The 25997-nt window shown below is 36.7% G+C and overlaps 1 protein-coding gene across 7 annotated transcripts in view; it reads left to right on the top strand.

The window, feature by feature from the left end:
* thrb (thyroid hormone receptor beta) overlaps positions 1 to 23857 on the top strand; it is a 219338-nt gene extending 195481 nt beyond the window's left edge. For 5 of the 7 annotated variants that reach the window (XM_051663222.1, XM_051663219.1, XM_051663220.1 and 2 more), the window contains 7 exons: positions 1333 to 1433; positions 1593 to 1740; positions 6555 to 6760; positions 9132 to 9218; positions 11639 to 11785; positions 12010 to 12268; positions 18294 to 23857. In XM_051663222.1, the coding sequence (XP_051519182.1) occupies positions 1333 to 1433; positions 1593 to 1740; positions 6555 to 6760; positions 9132 to 9218; positions 11639 to 11785; positions 12010 to 12268; positions 18294 to 18535 (1190 nt within the window). In that variant the 3' untranslated portion in view covers positions 18536 to 23857. The remainder of the gene's footprint in view (positions 1 to 1332; positions 1434 to 1592; positions 1741 to 6554; positions 6761 to 9131; positions 9219 to 11638; positions 11786 to 12009; positions 12269 to 18293) is intronic. The other 2 variants (XM_051663217.1, XM_051663218.1) reach the window with 2 other exon arrangements.
* Positions 23858 to 25997: the final 2140 nt, after the last annotated feature.

Here is a 25997-nt window from a genome sequence, read left to right as displayed (position 1 = left end):
AAGAGATATTGCAATAAACATTATTATTAGACACTTTTCAGTCCTCCTGCTTTTCACAGGTGTTGGCCGGGTTTCCCGAAGCACTAAGAAGAATGTTAGTAGCACTTAAGTAGTACTTAATCTCTACGGTGCGTTTCCCAAAAGCATCGTTATCTAAGTAAAAACGTTTGTAAATTAACGAGAGCTTTGAATCACTCTGAAGTTCATTAAGTGCAAATTAAATGTATCTTTCTCGCATCTTTCACAGTTTATCAGAGACAAATGGACACTGAATAAATTATATTCATATATCTTGATCATTGGAAAGCCATTGTACGCTGTTTTAGAGGATAAAAAAAGTGTGAAAAAATTGAAATCAACTGGCAGTCTCCACAGTCTGCGCATGCAACGTGATAGGTCTAAAGATAAATCTAAATTCACATAACACATAATACAGTATAATGTTTTATTGGCCTTATTTGATAATCATAACTGTGATAGCAATAGAAAGATTATCTTATTAAACAGTTTCTTTAGACATATGTGAGTAAAGTTTAAAACCTGTGTTATTGTATATGGTATTGATTTGTGAGGACACAGACAGAGGAACAGAAGGTTGAAGCTCATAGGGTGAACGTCCTGTCTCTTACCTCCTCAACACATATTGATTCCTGAGCTGCTACAAGCTGCCTGAATGTATGAGTGCTTTACAAACACTTGATTTGTTTAATTTGCTTTTTATCCAGAACATTGTCATTTCGATTTGTATTATGTTCATATAATGTCACCTAGACCTGTTTTATTTTCTCTCATGCTTTTTAGATTCTCATTTTCTTGGACTTAACACAGCACAAATACACATCTCATCAAAAGCTATACATTTTTTTATTATAAAAAAGTAAATATTTTTAATTAATACATTTTAAAATGTTATGAAAAAATCTTATACAAATGATTATACAAAATAAATAGAAATAAGTATTTCATAATACAGTTATTTGTTTTATATTAGATATTTAAAAATAATATATTTATATATACAGTATATATAATGTAATATAACATATTAATTATGTTTGTATGTTTATTGATGATTATATATTTTTATTTTTATATTTATTAATTAAGATTAGAACTTTTTGATGATGTTTTTACAATGTACATGACAGTGAGACCTGAGACATGACAGGATGTACCACCTCATAAAGAAAAAACAAAATCTGTTTAGTCTGTAAATGTATTTATTGCATCTTTGTCACTTGATGAATGTATTAATCAAGCTGCCATATACAGATATATATATATATATAAATGAATGCAATGGGTGTATTGAGTGTATTGACTGTTTTTTAGGGTACATACCAAGTTACCTGGACAAGGATGAGCTGTGTGTTGTGTGTGGGGACAAAGCAACTGGTTATCATTATCGCTGCATTACCTGCGAGGGCTGCAAAGTGAGTGTTCATACTGTTTAACTCTGTTCATTCCTAGTAAAGCATTAATAACCCATTCTGTGTACTGCATGTAATTCTACTTTATCATGTTTATTTCTCAGAATGCTCATGCACTTATGGTGTTGCTGAGTAATTTAACACTCAGTCTTGTTTCTGAAGGGTTTTTTCCGGCGCACGATCCAGAAGAACTTAAACCCGACGTACGCGTGTAAGTACGAGGGGAAGTGCGTCATCGACAAAGTCACTCGAAACCAGTGCCAGGAATGTCGCTTCAAGAAATGCATCGCTGTCGGCATGGCAACAGACTGTGAGTGTCCTAAAGTTTAACTTACTCGAATGACGTTCTCAGAGATGTCTTGAGCTCATGTTAAAGAGTGATTCTATAATTACAGGCACAAAAATGATATAGCATATTATGGGTGTGATAAATGCATTAAAATGTGTTCTTTTATCAGGGAAAGGTCATACATGGTTTAAGCAAAACCTGATCGACACACACCTACATTTTTGACCATTATCCAGATATTACTTTGTCCACAGAAGCATTTTCAGTATTTTGTCAGCTTGTTAAATGTATGAATGTCGGTTTACGTTTTGATGTCAGGAGCTGTGTTGGGTGTAATCTGATTTCAAAGTAATTTTTTTACTGTAATCTAATTACTTTTTGAGACAAAAGTAGTATAAAACATTACATTTTTAATTCTTGTAATCAGATTACAGTTATTTACTTTCAATTAAGGTAATTACTTTTAAATGATTACTTGAATTACACTTCTAAAATAATATTATTTATATATAATATATTTAAAATATTAATTCATATTTTCTGACAGAAGTGTGTGTGACAAAGAACAAGGAGGAAATATTGACATTATTTTGAATTAGTTGAGCGGCAAAACAGACGTCTCTGTGAAGTGTTTTAAAAAGTGTCTTGGAAGCTGGGATGGATTGGCCATCGGGAGCACCGGGACTTTTCCCGGTGGGCAGGTTTAGTAGTGGGCTGATGCGAGCGTTTTTTCCCTACCCGTACAACTAAAAATTGCCCCGCTCTTATTTATTAAGCACTGCATTACCGAATAATCCAAAAGTGTAATGAAACGGCGCTATACAAAATTAAACCACGCAGGGCATCCACTGGACGCTACGTGAGAGCCGAGCGGGACCGGCCCACCCACGCAGCGCTGATGAACCTGGTCTGGACTCACACCGCGCAGTCCCGTGGTAAATACAACGCAATATATGGAAACCCTAAAGGCTCCATGCAAAGCCGTTGAAACCAGATTAAACAGCCCTGACATTGTAAATAACAGTGACGAGGTAAAACATTGCGTCATTCACGACGGTAATTACAGGCATTTCAATCCATTCCACACATCACCATTCTTATTACATTTCACTTAGGAACACTAACTGTAGAAACTAAGCTGTTTTTGCAGAAATATTGTATATATTTGAAATATATGTCACTATTATTATAATTTTATTAAATATAGTATATTAGGGGAATAATAGTCACTTTTATGGCTGGAAAAAGTTTTATTCAGTAATTAATATCCTGATGAAAGATAATTATTAGTTAGGAAATCCTACTGTCAGAATGTAGTGCTACATAAATGAGGAGTTAATTAACTTTTAACAGATTTTATTGTTGATAATATCAGTAAATTCACATCTGCCTCCCACCTCGAGACCCAACTTTATTATCAAATGTGCATTTGTATGTGACAAAAATATGCAATATTAATATTGTTAACTGCTTTTGTGATTCAATAATAATATATATTATTGGTCGTCCCCCTCACCCAGGTCGGACAACAAAACAATCGTGGGAAAACACGTGGGCCAGTTACGCTGAATATTTTAGGGCAGCGGTCACCAGTTAACGGAGAAATCATGACAACGGTTGCCCCATCTCACCGCTTCTACACTTTAGGTTAGCAGTGCGATAAAACAACGGAGCTGTGTAGAGCAAGCGCTCCGGGGTGTAGATAGCACTGATCTTTCAGCGCTATATCCTTTAATGTTTTTCTCTAGCACCGAACATGCTTCATTAATGCCCTTTCGCGCTGCACACGCATTGCCTCTCTCCGCCGCCCGTGACATTAGACACCACACAGTAGACCTGCAGACGCGGTTATTTTAACGACTGTAGCGGAGAAAAACAGTGAGCAACGATATAGATGGATACCAGCATCTTTCCCTAAAATACACTGCAGGAAATGAAGCAGAAACGATCTTCATGTGTCTGATATGACCATGATGGCTCAGCTAAGCAAGGTTTGTGACAGGACAATTGATCGTGGTTCCAGAGCGCCTTTAGACTGAAAAACATTTTTCTGTCTAAATTAGCTTTATTAATCAACATGTTTCAATTTATTAAGAATACAGAGATTTTTGTTTACATTTTGTGAAAATTAATCAGAGATAACATCATATCTGGCATGGATGGCAAGAAAGACAACCAAAACTTTGAAATTCCGAGTTCTCTGCTTATAATGAAAAACATTTCCATTATTTGTTAGTCAGCCCATTTATACTTAACTATAGCAAACAGTATTTTAAACTGCACTATTTAGTGCATTGTATTTTTATTTGTGTGGTAGTTTTGCATTTTAAGTCAAATATAAAAATGGTTCATTAAGACTTTAACATTACCTACATTTTCTCTTGGGGGTTAACCCTGAACCCCCAGACAATATCTTTCCTATGTATAAACGGTAGAAGATCCCCCATAGTCCACTACTTTGGTTGTCTTTGGGCCACAATGTCCTCATTCTTGCCCAATTCTTAAGAGATTTTTTGACTGTTGATTTATGATTTCTTATTGTTTTCCCATTTTACAAAGTACGATTGCTGCCAGCTTGGAAATTTGTAATAACTATTTCCAAAAATGTGCATTTCTTACACATTGTCATAAGTCAGAATGGCTACGAAATGATACGTCATTATTGTCCGGACCATTGGTGGGATGGAAATGTCGAGACCGGACCTCTTGGAAATTTAATTGAATACCCCTGTTTTAAGGCCAATTTGTTGTCCCAGTCCAGCCCTGCTAAGCAGTAAAGTAATTAGTAATGTGATTACTTTTTTCAATTAAGTAATCACTAATCTTATTACAGTTTTAGTGAATTACTAATTTGTTGTGTATGATTTTTTTGAGTAACATACTCAACACTGATCAGGAGCAAAGAAAAACTTTCTTGCCTTGTCAGTTTATTGATGAGCATTTATTCTCTTAAAACTGTTTTTATAGTTATCAGAGTTTGGTTGCACATGTAAATGCACTCAATATGAAGTGGCAATGATCATTTATTTTTAAATGTGAACAGTGTCAGTTTGAAATATGTATTTATGATCATTATTTTGTGGAAAGAAGTAGTTCCAGAATCACCGTAATCGGACAAAATGAACCCAGAATCTTTAGAGAGTTTGTTATTAAATCAAAGCGAAGGGTTCTGATATTACCATTAATATTACTACAAACTGTGTGTTGATTTGAACTGAATGAGTCTGAAATCACATGATAAACAGCCCCAGAAAGATCTTGTCATTCAGTTTAGTTTTTGCAATGTCAATACTGCAAAAAAACAAAAAAAACAACAAAAAAAAACATTTCTTACTCAGTATTTTTTTTATTTTATGTTTTTTATTGTTTTCCAGTAAAAATATCTAAACATCTTAAAAACAAGATACATTTAGTTGAGAATCAAAATGACATAAGATGGGTACAACAGGTTAAAAGGCTCCATTGATTTTATTTTCTCCTAAACCACTAAATAGCTACAAAAACTACCACAGCACTGTCCTAAACACCTGTGTGTCACTATACACTGGAAAATATTCCTGTTCCATGAGATCTTTGTGTGTGGTGTCTAAAGTTTGATTATGAGGCAATTTGATCTAATATTTAATCATTTTTACATTTTTGTAAATGTATGTAGCTAACAAAATACTTAGCATTTTCAGTTTTGTTTAAAGTGATTAAATCAAACTGTATTTGTGGTAAAAAGCCCCCTGTTGTAGAGGCCCCTATTAAACACACTGTTTTTCTGAAGTGGGGCGAATAGATGTAGAAAAATGTTTAAAATGGGCTCACATTGACTGATCCAATCACAATGGAGATTTATTTTTTTATAGAATACTTGAGATGTAGTGAAAAGTCAAATATGATTGAAATGAACAAGAAATTATGCACAAGTATTATCTCAATTTGTCACTCAATAAGTTGGCAATTTTTCCCTATAGCTATTGCCCTGGTATCTACACTATATCAATATAACCCCCCTGGGGCCTTTTACCCCAAGTGAGGGAGCCTTTTATCCCAGGTGTGGCCCCCTCAACATCTTTTTCTTTTTAATTAATTGTATTCAAAAACAACCTTTGTTGTTCTTTTCTCACAGATTATGTTGCTCCATCTATATATATATATATAAATGTATTTCTTGAATATCGAGACGCTTTGTGTCCAGAAAAAAAAGCTTATTTTCCTTAAGGTGTACCTAAGCCCCGTTGTACACTACTAAGTCTTGTTTTCTTAGAAATCTAATTTGAGGTTAATGCTTAAAAAAAGAAAGAAAAAAAAAAACACTTTACAATAAAGTTGCATTTGTTAACATGAATTAACTACATTAGTTATCATGAATTAACAATGAACAATGCTTTTACAGCACTTATTAATCTTGGTTAATGTGATTTTCAAAAACATTTTTCAAATTAAATGTTGTGTACGTTAACGTTAATGCATATGAACTAACATGAACAATAGTATCTTTATAAATTAACATTAGCAAAGATTAATAAATGCTGTTTAAACATAGTATTTATAATTTGTTAATGATATCTGATGCATTAACCAATGTTGACAGAAAAAAATAACTTTATTGTAAAGTGTTACCGAAAAAAACGAGGTAAGAAAAATGGGAAAACAAGTTTATTTTCTTACCCCATTAGAATTTTTTTTTTTTTACTTGTTTTAACCTTTATTCCCACTAAATTCTGTTATATTTCTCTGAAACCAAGAGAAGACAAAATAGTACGAAATATATTTTGTGCAGTGTACGCTTCTGTGTAGCTCAATTCTTGTCTTCCGTCTGTATGCGTGAAACGCTGCTGTTCCTGCAGTGGTGTTGGATGACAGCAAGCGTCTGGCCAAGCGTAAGCTGATTGAGGAGAACCGCGAGCGACGGAAGCGCGAGGAGCTGCAGAAGACGGTGTGGGATCGTCCGGAGCCCACGCAAGAGGAGTGGGAGATGATCCGCGTCGTCACAGAGGCACACATGGCCACGAATGCCCAGGGCAACCACTGGAAACAGAAGCGCAAATTCCTGGTGAGGGAATCTCTTCCCCGATGACACTGTTGCAGCGATGGTCCTTGTGTTTTAGGATGTGTCTTTATTTTGGGAGGGATTCTGTTCGTTTGTTTCTCTTTTACCCTTCCACAATCCCAGATCCCCTTTCCCCTGTTCCCACACAATTCCCAAGCCCTGCCCCACCGTTGTTCCCAATGTTAATATGTCCATGTTTTTGTATCTCCTTGTAGAGTGGGGAGTGTTAGATGGACGCTGGAGAATCTCTACCACAAAGGCAGCAGCACTAACTTTAACGGAACACCTTTGTCCTTCTTTCCTCAAGCTCTTTTTCCTAAACCCAAACACTCTAAACTAAACTGTTTCATGTGTTTGTTTTTCTCTCTCTTCTGATCTTCTCTGTCTTTCTCTAACCAAGTTTCTAACTGTTGCAAAATTGTTCTTACTCTTGAATCTATCTGTCCTCTACAGATTCAAGTCCATTTGAGAACACTTTAACACTGCTGTGGGTTTCCATGTGACGTTTTGTATAAGTTTCTATAAAGTTTAGCCATTATTTTCATCACAATCGTATGTTGACTGGGCGATATATTGAATATATTGAATATTCAAAATACAATATCCGTACACATTTTCAAAGCGACTTGCATCGTATCACTTCATGCATTCCCTTGGAATCGATATCATGGCCTTGGCATTGCTTTTTGTGCTACAGGAACGATATTGTTGCAATGATTTTTCTGGAGATATAAACTTGTGCAACTTTGTGATTTCTGAGATGATTTTAATACACTTTAGATTGTTACATTTTTAAATACAGTACTGTGCAAAAGTTTTAGGCACTTGTGAAAAACTTTCAAAGAGAGGATTTCTTTAAAAAATAATGCCATAAATAGTTTTCATCAACTAACGTCATACAAAGTCCAGTAAACATAAAAAGAGCTAAATCAATATTTGGTGTGAACACTTTTGCCTTTAAAACAGCACCAATTCTCCTATTTACACCTGGACACAGTTTTTCTTGGCTGTTGACAGACAGGATGTTCCAAGCTTCTTGGAGAATTTGCCACAGTTCTTCTATCTAATTAGGCTGCCTAAATTGCTTGTGTCTCTTCTTGTAATCCCAGACTGACTCAATATTCAGTGGGGGGCTCTGTGGGGACCATGACATCTGTTGCAGGGCTCCCTGTTCTTCTATTCTATTCTATTTGCAAAAGAAATGTTTGGGAGTCTAACATTTATATTTCCTATTGACACACTAAAGCTGAAAATAAAAATAACCATCTTAAGACAAATGCTTTTGTGAAACATCTTATGTGCCTAAGACTTTTGCACAGTACTGTATATTTTTTCCTTGTGTTCATATAGTTTAAATAAGTGCAGAAAACATGCCTTGATTATTCTTAACTTATCTAGCAATAAACATTTTAAATTCCACTTAGCGTAAATGGTGCTTATTCATAAAACACAAACAGAATGAATTTCTGTGTAAATTGTTCATAAATCTATTCTTACAGAAAAGGTTTATTACAGAAAATAATGTATTTTCTGAAATAATTTTGCGTTCCCTCACAAAAAATTTAGCACTTCCTCGAAATAGTTTGCATTCCCTCACAAAACGTTTAGCATTCCCTCGCAATAGTTTGCGTTAAAAATAATTATGATTTTTATTACCATTTTGATTTTCCTGTAATATAACTATGGTTTTGCAACAAATACTATGGTTTAAAATGGTAACTGTAGTAAACCAAACATTTTTGGTTATGGTTTTACTTCAAATAGCATAGTACAACAGTTATTACTGTAATAAAACCATGGCTAATTTACATAAGGAATGGATAAAGTTATTGCGAGGGAACGTTTCAGAAAAGAAATTCCCTCCCTGTCTTTTAAGGGGCTCGGTAAAAGGTTAAATTGATTTGAATGCAACAAGAATGGATTTACAAAAATGTACACAAATTCTTTCTACTCATTTTTCATGATTAAGGACCAATGTCTGTTTGGAAAAAAATCACAGCTAAGTCATTTCAGAGCAAATACTGAAAAAATGAGATGTACTGTATATATCAAATATCGTGAAAAGGCTGAAAAATATTACGTTCAAATTGTTTTTTTGAGCATTTCGCTCAACACTAGTTTTCGTGTGGAACGCAAATTATTTATGACAGGATTACAGCTGATTTACAACTTTGAATTTGAAATGAGTCATTCCCATATTATTATGATACAAGATGCTTTTAAGCCTTGAATTCCATGGAAACTCAACGGTAACTCAATATCTCACTTTGGATCTGTCTGCACTCTCACCTGTCCAGTTTCAACTTGTTCTTTTTAGTTGACTTGACTCGGGTTCTTCATTGAAACTTCACGATCCCTGTTGATTGCCCAACAGGTCGAGGAAGCAATGCTACTTAATGAAATAACATGTAATTTATTCTGTACTTCTGACCAGAGTGCAGTGGGGGTGAAGGAAGCCAAGGTAAGAACCAGCAGAGCAAACACACCTATTCATATACTGTATTTATCCAAAAGAACGCTTTCTCAAATTCTCAGCTGCTTCCATTTCTGTCACATTTTTTTTTTTGCGGATAAATGGACGTGCTGAATGCTTGAGGCATCTGTTTGGCGTGTTTGTGTAGCTCTCTGCTCGCTGTGTCAGAATGAAGGTGTACACAGAAGAGGAAAGCTTAACGCCCACTGAGGCCCTGTTTACACCAGCTATGAACATCCGTCTGGGTTGATTCCATCACAAGTGGTCACAACGCCATTTACACCTGCTAGTAACCTGTCCAGTGCAATCGGATTTCAAGGGGAGGGTCTCTGATTTCAGGACTGTATACATCTGTTACTACATCAGTGTCATACTGAATGATGATAAAGCACAAAAAAAAGAAAAAAAGTCAGCCCACTGTCACTTTGAAATTTACTTGCAAATTTTAATCTCACAGCAAACATGACATTTCGAATGGAAAGCAAATTATTTAGTGATCTTCAGATCTACTTCATATGATCTATGTTTAATTATTTAGCAGATGCTTTATGCAAAGCATATTATTTGCATGTTCATGTCATTTGATGTTTGGGTTTTTCCAAATTTTTCATACGCTTGTTTTCTTTTATAGCAGCACATAACTGCAAAGTTTAAAACTGTTGTTTCAGAGCATTTAGTGGTTGTTTGACAGGTGAGTAGGTGGTCCTTCACTGTTGTCCAGGAAGCCTTAGCAAATGCGATGTGGTCACGTGTCACATCACAAGACATTTTGGACCTGTTCAGTCCTGTATTCAGCGCTGACCAATTTATTTATTTTTTACATGCAGCTCTAAAAAAAAAAAAAAAAAAAAAAAAAAAAGGGTCAACACTTTACATTAATGTTCCCGTTGATAGGATTTTAAAAGGGGTTCATTAATGGCTATTATGTTATTTACAAATGCATTATAAATCATTAATATGCAGTTATAACAACATGAACAAAACGGGCAACTTTCATGCAATACTTGCCGAATAGTGAGCATTACAACATGTTATAAATGCTTAATAAATACATTTATTCATACCTATTCCAAATCAAAAACATAAAATTCCCCAATTCATGATTTATATCTCAATGTAGTAAAATGATATAGTCAGATTAAAAACAGGGATTATGTCCTTTTGTGTCTGCTTAGTGTTAATATTAATTTCCTTTATGAACAATAATAACATCGTAATAGTAATTACAATAAAGTATCATCCTTGTCACGTTTATGTCAAAAGAATGGTGCTACTACGAGTGCTGTCCCAATTGTCCTCTACAAAAACACTTTTCAGCTCTTCATGCTCATTCACAGCAGATATAATGCAATAAAGCCTGATGACCATTAAACCATACTGAACTTTATGTACATTCACGTGTCCACTTTACATTAACCTACATTTTCAAAGGTTACTTATTTTTAATAAGTGTTACTAAGTGTTAATCAAATGTGAAGTAATATGGCTCAATATTTGGCAGGTACTGTATGAAAGTAACCCTTATTATGGATGTTGATTTAACCACATATCAATGATTTATAATGCGTTTGCAAATGAATTATTAGTAATTTATAAAAACCCTTTATAAGCCTTGAACAAAGGGAGCATTAATTACCAAAAAACATTGGAAAAACCCATATATGCACACAAGACATATTGGAACTGAAATTTGGTTTTAGTTTTTCGTTTTACTTTTTGAACTTTATCAACATCCTGTGTTACACTTATGTTGTGAGAGATGTATGCTGTCTTGAAATCGGAGAAATCGAAATCTGTGTTCACAAGAGATGAATTTGACACATTAGTACCAGATGTAAATGACGATCTCTCTCAACTGACCACTTGTGTTTGAATCACCTGAAACAAATGTTTATACCATGTGTAAATGTGGTCTTAGATGATAGACAGTAATTGATTAACATCAAAAGTGAACATGAGGCTGGATTTGTGCTGTATTCAGCATCCAGTCTTCTTTTGACCCTCAATCTGGCTGTTTTTTTTGTTTGTTTTTTGTTTTTTTGCTCTGTCTTTCACATCACATTTTTCTGGTCAGAAGGGCACAAGTCTTTTTTTTTTTTTTTTAAACATCCCAACATCAGTGGATAACCCTAGTCAAAGAGCTGCCCAGCAGAAGGAGATATCAAAGAGCGCTTCTCTGCTCCACTCTCATCTCACACTCGTTTATGTTTCCCTTCTTTCCTCTTCTCCCTCTTAATAACTGGGCTTCACTCTTGTTTCATTGACGTTTCTTGCTGTAACTCTGGCCTTCTTTGTGCTTTAGAGGGGAATGAGGATTTGCTGTGTCACACCTTCGTCTATGTGATTGTGCCTTATCTTGTGAGTGTCTGTTATTGAGCACGCTGCCCCTCCCCTTCCTGTCGTTGCAGCCGGAGGACATCGGTTCAGCACCCATCGTCAATGCCCCAGAGGGAAGCAAAGTGGACATAGAAGCCTTCAGTCAGTTTACAAAAATTATCACCCCCGCTATCACTCGTGTCGTGGATTTTGCCAAAAAGCTGCCCATGTTCTGTGAGGTAAGAATGATGGCCTCTTGTTAAACAAGAAAGGGGTTAACTAAAAGTAGTGATGCTGCTAACTTTGTATTGTGAACCAACTCATTTTCTTTTGGATGGTTCATTTAACTTTGGCAACTGGCAAATTTCAGTAGGCCATAGTGAGATTTATAGTTGGATAAACAGAAATATTTTTTTCATGATTGAGTTATTTATCAGGATTATTGTGTGATGTGTTTGTTTAGCTGCCCTGTGAAGACCAGATCATCTTGCTGAAGGGTTGCTGTATGGAGATAATGTCTCTACGAGCAGCCGTACGTTATGATCCTGAGAGTGAGACCCTGACTCTAAATGGAGAGATGGCTGTCACACGGGGGCAGCTCAAGAACGGGGGACTGGGTGTGGTCTCGGATGCCATATTTGATCTGGGCGTCTCATTATCCTCCTTCAACCTGGATGATTCGGAGGTGGCATTACTGCAAGCCATTATTCTCCTCTCATCCGGTGAGTGTCATCTTCAGTCCTGAAACACTCTCCACTTAGACATCATTTTCTGATTAAAGTCCATATTCTGGATAAGCATTTACATCTAAAGAGAAGTTAACATGTTCCATAGAGTGTACAGCTATTGGTATATTCCTGTGTAGATAGTAATCAGCTTATTCTAAATAAGACATAAGACAGAAATTTAATCGAGTCATTGATTATTCATGTCCTTCGCATTAGAGTAAAATATGTGTATGCAAAACCAGCCTATTTGACTATATCACAAACTTTTTTAGATATGAGGATATTACAGTGCTTTTGACCATCTGTATATTTATTTATGCTCATTTTTTATATTTGTCAAAAATCTCCTGCTCTTTTACTCAACAACTGCCTTTCATCTCATACTGTAGATTCTGGAATTATTTTTGTATGGACATGCAAATAAATGAATATTCCGAATGAGGTGTTTACATGATCCAGAATGCAGACATATGCCAGCTGTCTTATTCAGATTTATAGAAACTGTTATATTTGCTTTTAAGTAGGGATGTCCCGATACCATTTTTGTTTTGAGAACGAGTACTAGTACTGATACTTCCTTTTTGGTACTCGCCGATGTTTGTTTTTTGTTTTTGTTTTTTAATTCCATAAAAAATTACAAATAAATATGTAGTCTATATGTGTCTCTCTTTACAAAGTGAATTAGCGCTCTGCTCACTGTCATCTGCTATAAACAGAGCGTGTGATGCTCATGAAGGTGTTTTCCGTGTATGAGCCAAAGAGCTCTAAATGCAGCCGGTGTCAGCACAACATCGGCTCCACAGATTCACAAGCGCTCGCATTTGAAGCATGCAACACGTGCAAACTATATATTTATCTGATTAAATCGCAGCCTTTTAATCATTTAATAATGTCACTAGGACATAATGTGATTTTAATTTGTGCGCTGAATATTTATAGAATGGCATTCGTACGTCAGATGGTACAGGTTTTTGGTATCTGAGTATTTTTATGAGCACAAGTACCAGTACATGAGCATGGTATCGGACCCAGTTCCTGTACCGGTATCGGGACATCCCTACTTAACAATGGGTTCAACGTGGTTACATTGTGCATACAAAATAGAAATATGACTACATTCTTATATAATATATTAATATATTTTATATGATATATATTAATTATATATTATATTTGTGTGAATATTTCTCCTCTTAACATCTGCCTGTCGCCTCAGGTTCCAGAATTATTTTTGTATGGACATGCAAATAAATGAATATTCCGTTACATAGTTATTCCAAATAAGGTGTTTACATGATGCAGGCATATGCCAGCTGTCTTATTCAGATTTTTAGAAACTGGAATATGGACCCTTTTCACACTTCCGTGTTTTGCCATGGCAAGTATAATTTTTGCTTACACAGTTACTCCAACATCAAAAGAAAAATGCCACTATTACATTTTCACTTCTTTTCAAATGAAGAAAAAAACAGAGAGCACTGGATTACGACCATCAGAAGAGAAAATATGGCAAAATTACAGTCACTCTCTCAGCAGCTGAATTTGAAACCTAACTGCATCTGTGGTAAACTCGTTTTTTAAAACTAATTCCAGGGTAAGATAACACTAAACATAATGTTATAAATTTACACTAAATAGTTTAATAATTGCAACCAAAAAAAGTTTTCTTGATTTACGCTGCTAAATAAGGTGCAATACGTTTTATCACAGTCTGTGAAAATTTGGGCCGTTTCTAGCTATAAGCTGCCCCAGAGCCACCAGTGGGCCCCACAAAGCAAAGTGTTACTAAAAGCTGCGAGTAAGACTCAGTCATCCGTTATGGCTCAATTAGACTTATATGTATAGGGAGCCCCCTTGTGGCCCCAAAGGAAAATGTAACAATCCGGTGGGTGGGTGGGGTAGTTGTGGGAGGTTTGAGGGCGGGCCTCCCAGTAGGATTTTGCTTTGGGCCCCCATATGCTCAGAAACAGCCCTGGTGAAAAGAGTATTGCGGATACAAAACTGAAATTTGACTAACTCTGATAAATCAGAATCAGAATCAGAATCAGAATGAGCTTTATTGCCAAGTATGCTTACACATACAAGGAATTTGTCTAGGTGACAGGAGCTTCCAGTACACAACAATACAAAACAGCAGCAAGACATAGATAATAATAAAAAATAAAAAATAATTATGCACATACGTACAGACACACACATACACACATACACATGGGTAGTGCAAATCAAATACAATCTGTTATGTACAGTGTAAATACAAATCTGTTATGTACAGTGTAAATACAAATCTGTTATGTACAGTGCAAATGTTTTTTTGTTTTTTTTCAGAGGAATGAAATGGCAGAAGAGGTTGGATGTGTTGGATAAATATAAAAAAGACTAAACTCTGTATTGCACATAGTTATTGCTCAATGGGGCAATTTAACTGTTCATGAGATGGATAGCCTGAGGGAAAAAAACTGTTCCTGTGCCTGGCGGTTCTGGTGCTCAGAGCTCTGAAGCGTCAGCCAGAAGGCAACAGTTCAAAAAGGTAGTGGGCAGGGTGAGTGGGGTCCAGAGTGATTTTTCCAGCCTTTTTCCTCAATCTGGAAGTGTATAGTTCTTGAAGGGGGGGCAGTGGGCAACCAATAATCCTCTCAGCAATCCGAACTGTCCATTGTAGTCTTCTGATGTCTGATTTCGTAGCTGAACCAAACCAGACAGTTATTGAAGTGCAGAGGACAGACTCAATGACTGCTGAGTAGAACTGTATCAGCAGCGCCTGTGGCAGGTTGAATTTCCTCAGCTGGCAAAGAAAGTACAACCTCTGCTAGGCCTTTTTCACAATGGAGTCAATGTGGGTCTCCCACTTCAGGTCCTGTGAGATGGTAGTGCCCAGGAACCTGAATGACTCCACTGCTGGCACAGTGCTGTTTAGAATGGTGAGGGGGGTCAGTATTGTGTCCCATGTTGACTGCATCATCCACAGACCTGTTTGCTCGATAAGCAAATTGAAGGGGATCTAGAAAGGGTCCAGTGATGTTCTTCAGGTGGGCCAACACAGTCTCTCAAATTATTTCATGACCACAGACGTCAGGGCGACAGGTCTGTAGTCATTAAGTCCTGTGATTTTTGGTTTCTTTGGGATAGGAATGATAGTGGAATGTTTGAAGCAGCATGGGACTTCACACTGCTCCAGTGATCTATTGAAGATCTGTGTGAAGATGGGGGCCAGCTGGTTAGCACAGGATCTAAGACATGCAGGTGAAATGCCATCTGGGCCCTGTGATTTCCTTATCCTTTGTTGTCGAAAGATGCGGCTCACATCATCTTCACAGATCTTAAGTGCAGGTTGAGTAGCAGGAGGGGGGAGGAGGGGGGTTGCAGGAGGTGTTGGTGTTTGTGTGAAGTGAAGGTCAGAGTGGGTGTGGGGTGTGAGATTGGGCCTTTCAAATCTACAGTAGAACACATTCAGGTCGTCAGCCAGTTGTTGGTCCACCACAGGGTTGGGGGCAGGAGTCCTGTAATTCGTAAGTTGTTTCACGCCACTCCACACTGATGCAGGGTCGTTAGCTGAAAACTTGTTTTTGAGCTTCTCAGAGTATCTTCTTTTAGCCACTCTGATTCCCTTATTCAGTGTGTTCCTGGCCTGATTGTACAAGACTTTATCCCCAACTCTGTAAGCATCCTCTTTGGCCTGACGAAGCTGCCTGAATTCCGCTGTAAACCATGATTTGTCGTTGTTAAATGTTAAGTAAGTCCTAGTAGGAATGCACATATCCTCACAAAAACTGATATTGATGTAACAGTATCTGTGAGCTCATCCAGATTGGTGTCTGCAGCCTCAAAAACACTCCAATCAGTGCAGTCAAAGCAGGCTTGTAGTTCCAGCTCTGCTTCGTTGGTCCATCTCCTTACAGTCCTTAATACAGGTTTAGCAGATTTTAATTTCTGTCTGTAGGTTTGGGTATGGGGTATAACAAGGCTAAAAGATCCACGGGGTAAAAGGCTCCATTGCTTTTATTTTCTCCCAAAACACTAAATAGCAACAAAAAGTACCACAGCACTGTCCTAAACACCTGTTTGTCACTATACACTGGAAAATATTCCTGTTCCATGAGATCTTTGTGTGTGGTGTCTAAAGTTTGATTATGAGGCAATTTGATCTAATTTTTATTATTTTTAAAATGTTGCAAATTTATGTGGCTAATGAAAATCCCTGAAATTAACATATTTCTTTGAGACAAAATACTTATTTATCATTTGTTTTGTCATTAAATCAAACATTTTTCAATAACTGTATTTGGGGTGAAAAGCCCCCTGTTGCAGGGTCTAAAGGCCCTTATTAAACACATTGTTTTTTGAAGTGTGGCGAATAGATTTGTCATGAAAAGCGGACTCACATTGACTCATCCAATCATAATAGAGATTGGCTTGTTTATAGAATACTTGAGATGTAATAAAATGTCAGATGTGTTTGAAATGAACAGGAAATGCTTGACGTTTTTCTGAAGTAATTATTATGAGTAAGCATCATCTTAATTTGTTATTCAAAAAAGCATCTTGCTGTCTCAAAATTATTTGCATTAGTTTACAAATTGTTCCCTATATCTACTGGCCCGGTATCTACACGATATCACTTTAAACCCCTTTATACCTCAAGTGTGGGTAACTGAATTTTAATCGAAACAACCTTCCATTATTATTTCTTTTCACACAAATTATGTTGCTCCATCAATGATCCATAAAAATACATATTTGTTTTTTTTACCTTGATACATTTTGTGACCAGAAAAAAGCAAAATTTCTTTATGGGGTGCCTTTAGCCCCGTTGTACCCTATCAGAATATATTTGTATATTAAATGCAGTCAAGGAGAAGGGCATATATGTCATTGATGTAATAAAGAATGGTGTACAACTACTCTGACTACTTTAAACGTAAATGCCATGAAAAAAAATTAGCTTTTGAACCCTTTGAGCCCCTCCTCTGCTGTCCTCCATGAGCGATGAACTCCAGCTGTCAATACAGCTCTTGACTTTCAGCAGTAGTGTGTTTAAAGCTATCAGGCCAGTTTTCAGCTCATCTTCTTCAGTGGTTATTACGCAGGATTACTTGGACCACTGGGAGGAAACCACTTAATAACGTTATTAACACAGGATTACACTTTAACTCTGATTAACCCAATCAATAGTTAAAGACTTCAGTGACCACGTCCTCTTGTCACCGGGCTCGTGTCTAACCTGTTATCGATTTCTGCCCATCTGAACAGATTGTCCAGTGTTGCAGCTGGCTGGAGCCAATCAATAACGATAAAGCAATTTCTTGGTCATTAATTGGGTATTAAGTAGTGTCCTGAAGTTCATCTGGGTTGAAGAGAGAAAGAGGAAAGTTTAGGCTTTTTCTATGTATTTTTTATTTAATGTATCTCAGGTTACAGCACATCAGCCATTATTGATAGTGCAGAAACAAACTTGTTTAGATTTGAACAGTCAGACACACTGAGTGTTTCCCATCCTTTTTTATGTTTTCTGTGAAAAGTGTGGAAGAAAGTCTATGGAATGGATGTAAATATGGTAAATTGCATTCAACAGATCTACAGAGTACACTATTATTGGTAGCTGAATAATTAAATTAGCTAAAGTATTCACATTGGAGCTTTTGTTAACTGAACATTTATGCAAAACTCTTTTAAACTCATTTGGTGCTTACTTAGGCAAAACTCAGCATCATGATGTTGGAGTTGGCCTAACAACTTGCTAGTATTTGCTAATCCATTGCTAAGGTGTTGTGAGTGGTTTTCAGTGTGTTCTGGGGGGTGTTAGGTGGTTGCTAAGGTTTTCTAAGTGGTTCCTAGGCGGATCCTTACTGCCTCTAAGTCAAAAGAGCCCAGCCTCAAGTATCAATAATATTCTGGTCACTAGATAAGGCTCACATCCCTCCTTAAATGAAATTCTATGGGATTATTTTGTTGTTGATGTTTGAATTTGTTTGGAAATGAAACTTCTATCTCTACCTCTCTCTCTGTATGTTTGATCCAGATCGTCCAGGTTTAACGAGCGTGGAACGGATCGAGCGCTGTCAGGAGGAGTTCCTCTTGGCCTTTGAACACTACATCAACTACCGGAAGCACAAGGTGGCACATTTCTGGCCCAAGCTTCTGATGAAGGTGACGGATCTGCGCATGATTGGTGCCTGCCACGCCAGCCGGTTCCTGCATATGAAGGTGGAGTGTCCCACAGAGCTGTTTCCACCCCTCTTTCTGGAAGTGTTCGAAGACTGATGGCCAACCAATGAGGCCAAGCTGCTCCGTCAACACCAACCTCCACAGATCCGACCTCCCATCGAACTCTGTCGCCCTGTTCCTGGTCACATGACTCTATTCTAGCACTACTGAGCATTGTTTCATTCCATAATTTTAGGAGTAGCTCTCTGGCCTCATTTGAACACAACCATTCCTTTTACAAAGCGGGTACATGTGAATAGCATTTAAAAAAAAAAAAAATTCTTGTAAAAATTCACCTTTTGGTTTCTCAAGTTTATTATTATTTTTTTTTTTTTTCAATGTAAAATTGTTTTATTTGTGATCATGGTCTTTTATGCGGCTTCTCTAAGATGTATGAACTGTGCATTCGTAGGGTTTAATGTCGAGTAGAAATCAGTGTCACATCAGGCCTCCGAAAAAAACAACAAATAACAGCACACTGCAAAGGAGGAAAGCAATACTCCTCTTTTCTTCAACGTTCACTTCCCTTATCTGTGGGTCTAATGGTCTTTTCGTCTGCCAAGATAAAGAAAATCAGTGGAGTATGAACAATTTGAAAAGTGGGGGGCACATATTTCAGGGTACCCACAGTCATGGAAATCCTAGAAATATTAGAAAATAACCATTTAAAAATGGTAATTTCCATAACTGGACATGTCAATTTTTGGTTATGCTCAGTTCTAAAATATTTAATTGGCTAGAAATTGTTCTTCGTGAGTGCAATTTATATAGAATAAAAAAATAAAAATAAATAAAAAAACGATATCATGTCATAAATGTCCAGTAATCATGAAAGACTGGAAAAGTTTTCACTGGTCAAAAGAGGTGGGAACCCTGATATAAAAGCCTAAGTGCTAATTATTCCAAAACCTAGTGAGCTGCCTACATAGACTAGGTCTTATTAAAACACCTGTAGGACAAAAAACAAAAACAAAAATCACAAATGAGATTTTTTTAATATCTCCATTGTTTCTCCTAGATTGCAATGAGATCAGATGGAAAGCAAATAGAGACTTGCTGAAGTCTCTTGCTTTTCAGAGTAATCCTGTATATATTTCCACTGGAGTTTCAGAACATTGTCTCACACTGTGCTCAGATTTGCAGTCTGCAAACAAAATACATTTCTCATCAATCAGCGCTGTACGGCTGGGCGATATCTAAGAAATATGTTCACGATACCTTTCAAAAAAAATATTGCGATATCTGATTGCATCGTCAAACCCCCGGCCAAGGGATTGGTGAATATTCTTGCTTTATTGATTTTGCTTTGAAAAATTAAATTAATTGGTTGAAACATGAAGAACTAAAACCGAAGATATTTATCAAACAGAATTAATAAGCAATTAAAATAACAAAGTGGTCAAAAAATCATATATAACCACCCTTCCATTTGCCGTCATGCAAGTATACGTCTACGACAACAGATGGAAAATTACTGATATCTGGAACATATTAAGATCTAAAGACAATTGTAAATGTAAACATGATAATAATAATAATTTAAATATAAATCCATTTTTGGTTCAAGGTGGACGTGTTTTTGTATTATTTTATGAGTTAATCACACAAGTAAAGGCTATAAAGTGAACCTGCAGAGTTGCGTTCACAATCCATATTAAGCACGAACAGCTCCGTAGAAATAATATGAACTAAACTTCGAGCACCTCCTTAGATGGTCTGAGGTCAACTGCAAACAGTTTTCAGACAACTGGAAAAGAAAAGAAAAGAAAGAGTGAAAACTCTTTACATGCGTTTTGTTCCAGGAGACACGTTTGCGAATCAGACATGAGCATTAACGGCTTTTCATTTGTCTGTTCTTAAAAATATAAAAAGGTGTGTTTCTTCAAGAGCATGTCTTTGTGTCTAACAGCACTTCTTGTCATGTGTCACTACGAGACGTCTTACAATTAGCCAGCCACAGTGGCGGGTAGATGAGGAAAACTGCCTGCCATGTGCATGATACAGGCTAACCGCATTTGACGGGTGCTAATTTCAAACGCTGTGCTGATATTTTGTATATTTGGCAACTTGCCAGCTCTATTGTTTTGTATTTTCCCGATGTTGTCGATCATCGTCTGTCAATGAGTGTTGCAATCGGGATATTTGTCAGACATCGTCAATATCCGATTACATCGTCCTATCGCCCAGCCCTACTGCGATATGCTATCGCCATTAACTTTAAAGCTCAATTAAATCAAATTTGTGTCTCATTTTATGTCTCCTTTAGAATTTTAGGAGAAAAGTTGGAGACAAAGTTGATAATTAAATTAAACATACAGTGTACTTAATACTTAAACAATTTAATAAGAACTCCAGCAAGGCAGCTCAGGAGGTTTTGGAACAGAGCTATATTCCCAAAAAGTGGCGGGTATGAACATATGCATTTCTAAACGGCATGACATCAGTTACAATGATGCATATGCCTCTGAATAAAATCATAGTTCTTTATCAGTAAACCTGAATGGCAAGCAGATCTTCACAATGCAGCAGCACACACAGACAGGCACTCCCAGGAATACACAGAATAAGAGCACAAAAAGGGTTTGATGACCTCAAAAGATGATCTTCACAGACTTTAGCCCTTGTGGAACCTGTTAAGAAAGTGAAAGTTGGCAGAAACACACACTAGAGCACACTTGAGACCCTACAGCCACTAATGTTAGCACATGATGCCTCTATTAAGGGGCCAAAAAACATCCTTACAAAAATCTTACCCTGTCTGAACCTGCATTGGGCTGCTCTGAGGAATCTTAGGTCATGATTTTGTACCCTGACTCTGCTAGAACCGCTGACCTGCCCGGCGGTCTTTGTGCCTCAGATTTCGAAGGAACACTGTTCAGGTTCATTTTTCTGCATGTCTGTCACACGACAGATCCAAGGCGCGTGAACTTCTGCTTGAACTTGTTGGTGCTATGAGTTTGCCGATTTATACCTCCGTTAGTGCTGTCAGTTAAACTCAGAACTGAACACACAACACACATACTCTCATTCACACACACACACAAATACACAAGGTCAGTGGTCACCCCCTGCGTCGGATGTGTCTGTGATGCTGTTTCAACTGTTTTCATTTCTGTTCTGGTTTTCTTGTTTTTGAGTTTTTAATCTTTCATCCTCATGTGCTGCAAAAGAGTTTGAATCTCACATACCTCTACTGATTGACAGGAAGCAACAGAACTGGTTGTTTTCTTTTTGTTGAAAGATAACATGAACATTTAGACTCGCACTTCGCAGCAAAATCAATCAGTGTTTTGTTATAGTGATGCCTTTTGTAAGAAATAGAATTGCTCCAGTGGTTTTACATGTTTTGGATTGCACATATAAGCACATACATGCCAGATATTACACAGACTCAAAGTTAATGCACAGACAATCAACGAGTAAGCAGAGAGAGGGAGAGAGACATGTAGAGGGGGTGAAAGGTCATAGCCAGGGTCCAAAACTAACCCTTGCCAAGCGCCAAATGCGAGGAAAAATTTGCTTTGGCTGGTCAGTAAAACTCGGCAGCTGAATGATAACTTTATTAGCAACTGCAGCATTGCATGGCTGAAGTCGAATTGAAGATGCAAATAAAATATCCAAAATAATAAAAACGTATTCACTCACATGAGGCGGGTATTTTTTTTTTTTTTTATTCGATTAGAAGACATGGGCATAAACTACAATGGAAGCACTTTTACTTAAAATATTCCTATGGAATTGATATAGACATTTAGATGTGCATTAAATTGTGTGACTTATCTTCAACAAGCCATGTGAATACATAATTTGCTCAGAGAATATAATTAATGTAAATCATTACAAAGCATCTGAAATGTTGCTTTGGTTATTCTGAAATGCCAAAGTCTGTCATCAAAATGATTGTCTATTATTACCTCCCAGAACTGTGACACGCTTTCACTCCCAGACGTTTTTCTGTGAGCTTTAAACCACAAGTAATTTATTACATTTAAATAAAGAGCCTCAGTGGCTGCAACTTCATTTCTATTTTGGGCCAATTCCTAAAGAAGAGAGGATTTTGTTCTCTTAAATGCATGGGCTGGAAACTCAGCTTTATTTGGAAATAGTTTTTTGCGACATTCCAATTTTGAACAAAAAATTAAATTCGTAACTTGGATGGAAAATGACTACTGATGTAAGTGACATGAGCTAATCAAATCAAAGGCCAGAAACAGACACAAACGCATATGTGAATGCTTGGCCAACACATTGCATGTGTGCGGCCCTCTTGTACAGAATGTGGCAGCAGGGCCGTCGCCAGAACATATAGAGCGATGGGCATTTCGTTTTTCTTAGGGAGGCACACTTCTTTATGATCTGAGACACAGAGATAGACCAAAAACATTTCCATACCACAATACAAGTCAACCCACTCAGTAGTTATAATCGAAATAGACCACGTTTATAATAAAACATCTGATAACACCATACAAACAAAAATCCAGTGTTTTCACTCGCATCTGCGTATATTCTTAGTGGGTAATGTGATGTTTAAAGTACTACATTTGTAAAAAATTGTCAAAAAATATTTGGCTCTATGGTGCTGATACTTCACAGACTCAAGATGACCATTTTTATTGACAGTGCCTCACCTGAGTGGGTAAAAGCAATGATCCGGGTTTAGTTACGTTGATATCATTAACTACTTTAACTACTTTGAGTTGTTTTGACAGCCAACAACTGCACAAGTTGAACCTGAAATTCATTTAAAAAAAAACAAAAAAAAACATAAATGGTTTTTGTTCTCTGTCTGGATCGCTTGTTTCGGTAGTTTTTACATTGTGTCTTAAGACCAGAAACAGAAAACAGGCAATTAGAGTCATCATGGCGCCACCCAGTGGTTGCTCAGGAAAACTGTCGATAAAAACAACACCAATTACAACAACACTATTGTTAGTTATCGCGAGCATGCCCACCTGCTGCTCTGTCAATGACGATTCCTTCCTTCCTATCACCTCGCTTATGTCTCCACTCTGATTCGCACTCTGTTGATGGTGGTCTCTTTAAACCTCTTTCTTAAAACAAATCTAAATCATTACACAGCACTGCCAAAATTATTATTGGAAGGCCTGCTGTCGTTGATTACGATTGGGGCCATTGGCTGTTCTATTCAAATAATTAATGAGGTAGGTCTGTGCAATTTTGGGTATTATTTGGGGATGCTATTAATTGTCATTCATAAGTAGAATGGGGTTACAATTCTGTTTCATGTTACATATAGTGTTAATATGCAGTTTTATGTTAAATGACAATGTGTGATTTAAAGTTACCTTTGGGGAGAAACTAATGCTTAATGTACAAATGCTTGCATGATTAAACCAAGAGAGGAAATTGCTTTCATAGGTTATGTACTTATTTGTCATTACTTGCTTTAGTGGGGCACAGTGTGTCATTTGGGGGGCACTGCCCTCTAATGCCCACCCTTGGCAATGGGCCTGTGTGGCAGTAACAAACCTCAGTACTCAAGGTGGCGATAGAGTGACCTTCAAATGTCATTGCCATTAAACTAAATGTGTTACTATTCAGGTATCTATCCAGCTATAAACATGTCGAGAGTTCGACTAGCTTCAACTAACTTGCTCTGCAAGATTCTCTTAAACTTTTGCTTCACCATAACAGTAGCTGAAAGAGTAAACTGGCCGTAGACGATGATTAGCTTGCGCTAATGCCTGCTGTAACAACCCTTGCAGCAATGCTAAAAATACAACTTGCATGGTGTTATGAATTGCGCTAACACATTTCTTAACACAAAAACACATCTGCATTCACATTCTTGCGTGTATACTTGCGTATATTGCATATAGTATATTTCAGGCCAAAGATACACAAACTGTCTCGAGTCTTCTAACGACTTTTACCTCTGTGGAAATTCTATCATCGTAAGTTTGTCTGGGATGTCAAAAACATGCAAGAAAAAAAACAGCTTAATTCCATTGTCATAAGGACAAAAAATTATACTTTTTTATAAAAACAAATAATGAGAAATACAGTTTCATTGCCGCTAAGAAATATTAATGGCCTGTAAGTTTTCTTAATTGGCAAAAAGTTAGTTGTGGACCCTGACCACAGTTTTTCCTCTCTAGTCAGATTAACACGTGCTTGCACAGTACGCTTGAGTCAATAATGTTTCCTCTCTGACAGCGCAAGTGAAGACTGAACACAAACACGCACTTCAGAATAAAGATATTTACGGTGTAAAGGAAAGAGGCTGTATTTTTTGAGACTGCAGATATTTTTTATAGATGTTATATACACAATATGAACATTTTACAGTTTGACATACACCACAAGGAAACAAAAGACTGTCTTTTCTCAGAAAAATAAATAAAAAATGAGCTGTTTTTAACAATCCTGGTTCACTTGTAATCTTTCTCCAGTGTTTGTTTCATAATTCCAAATTCACTGTTCATGTTAATGACAACTAATGTATATTGTACTATCTATCTACTAATACTAATAATTTAAAAGACAAAGTCCAGCACTTAAAACACATTTTAGGAAAAATGGAAAGCAGTCCTCAGTGGTCGTCATCATATATATAAAGCTCATAGTCCCAGAGCCAGCCAGATCTTATCAGATTAAACTCAAAGAAATACACTTCTAGAAACAATCACTGCAGTAATTCTGTTTTTATGTGTCTCACTGTTAGTTAACAATAAGGTTAACACGTCCACAGTATGCTGTTGGCATGAGTGAGTGAACATAGGTTGAATGCAAATCAGATATCTAACATAACAGACAAATGTATTTCTCTTTTTATAATTACTTTTTTTTTTACCAAAATGAACGTATTGCACAAGCCTGCTGTGTGACAGTTAAGTCTTGAACTGAACTCTTAAGATGATGATGTGATTTGAGTGACTTGGAAGAGACGTTGCACTACAAGAAAATAATCCCAAATTTGGCAAAAGATGATGATGATGATTAAGATAATGATGACTTTTGTACCTAAAGTGAGCTGGGTAAAATGAGAATAAAGATGGTTTTGAGAAACCCCTGTAATGTCTGTTGTGATGTCTGTATATGACTATGATGCCATTGTTATACAACTAGTGGTTTGCCTTGAATGAATCATCTGTTCCCAGATTCACTTCTGATATTGGCTATGTATAAAGGAGGCAAGTCATGTTAAGTCAAGTCATTTTTATTTGTATAGCGCTTTTCACATCACGCATTGTTTAAAAGCAGCTTCACAGATTGTTATGCTGTAACAGAAAATGCTGCTTTAATGTCTTAAAGCCCTCATTGAGCAGTTTAAATAACACAACTGAAAATCATGCCTTAAAATTTTTTGTCTTTGGACCCTGACTGTGGCAAGGAACACAACTCCAAAAGAAGTTAGTTTTTGGAGAAAAATATCCTTGGGAGAAACCAGATTCAGCGGGGGGAGGCAGTTCCTCTCTGGCTATAATGAATATAATGAGTAGTTGTCTGCACACTGAAATTAAAGCTTCACACTTTATTACAAAAAAATCAATGT

This window comes from Myxocyprinus asiaticus, chromosome 30 (assembly GCF_019703515.2).
Source record: "Myxocyprinus asiaticus isolate MX2 ecotype Aquarium Trade chromosome 30, UBuf_Myxa_2, whole genome shotgun sequence".
Lineage (NCBI taxonomy): Eukaryota > Metazoa > Chordata > Actinopteri > Cypriniformes > Catostomidae > Myxocyprinus > Myxocyprinus asiaticus.
The sequence above is the reverse complement of the archived record's forward strand: the minus strand, read 5'-3'. Positions and strand labels throughout refer to the sequence as shown.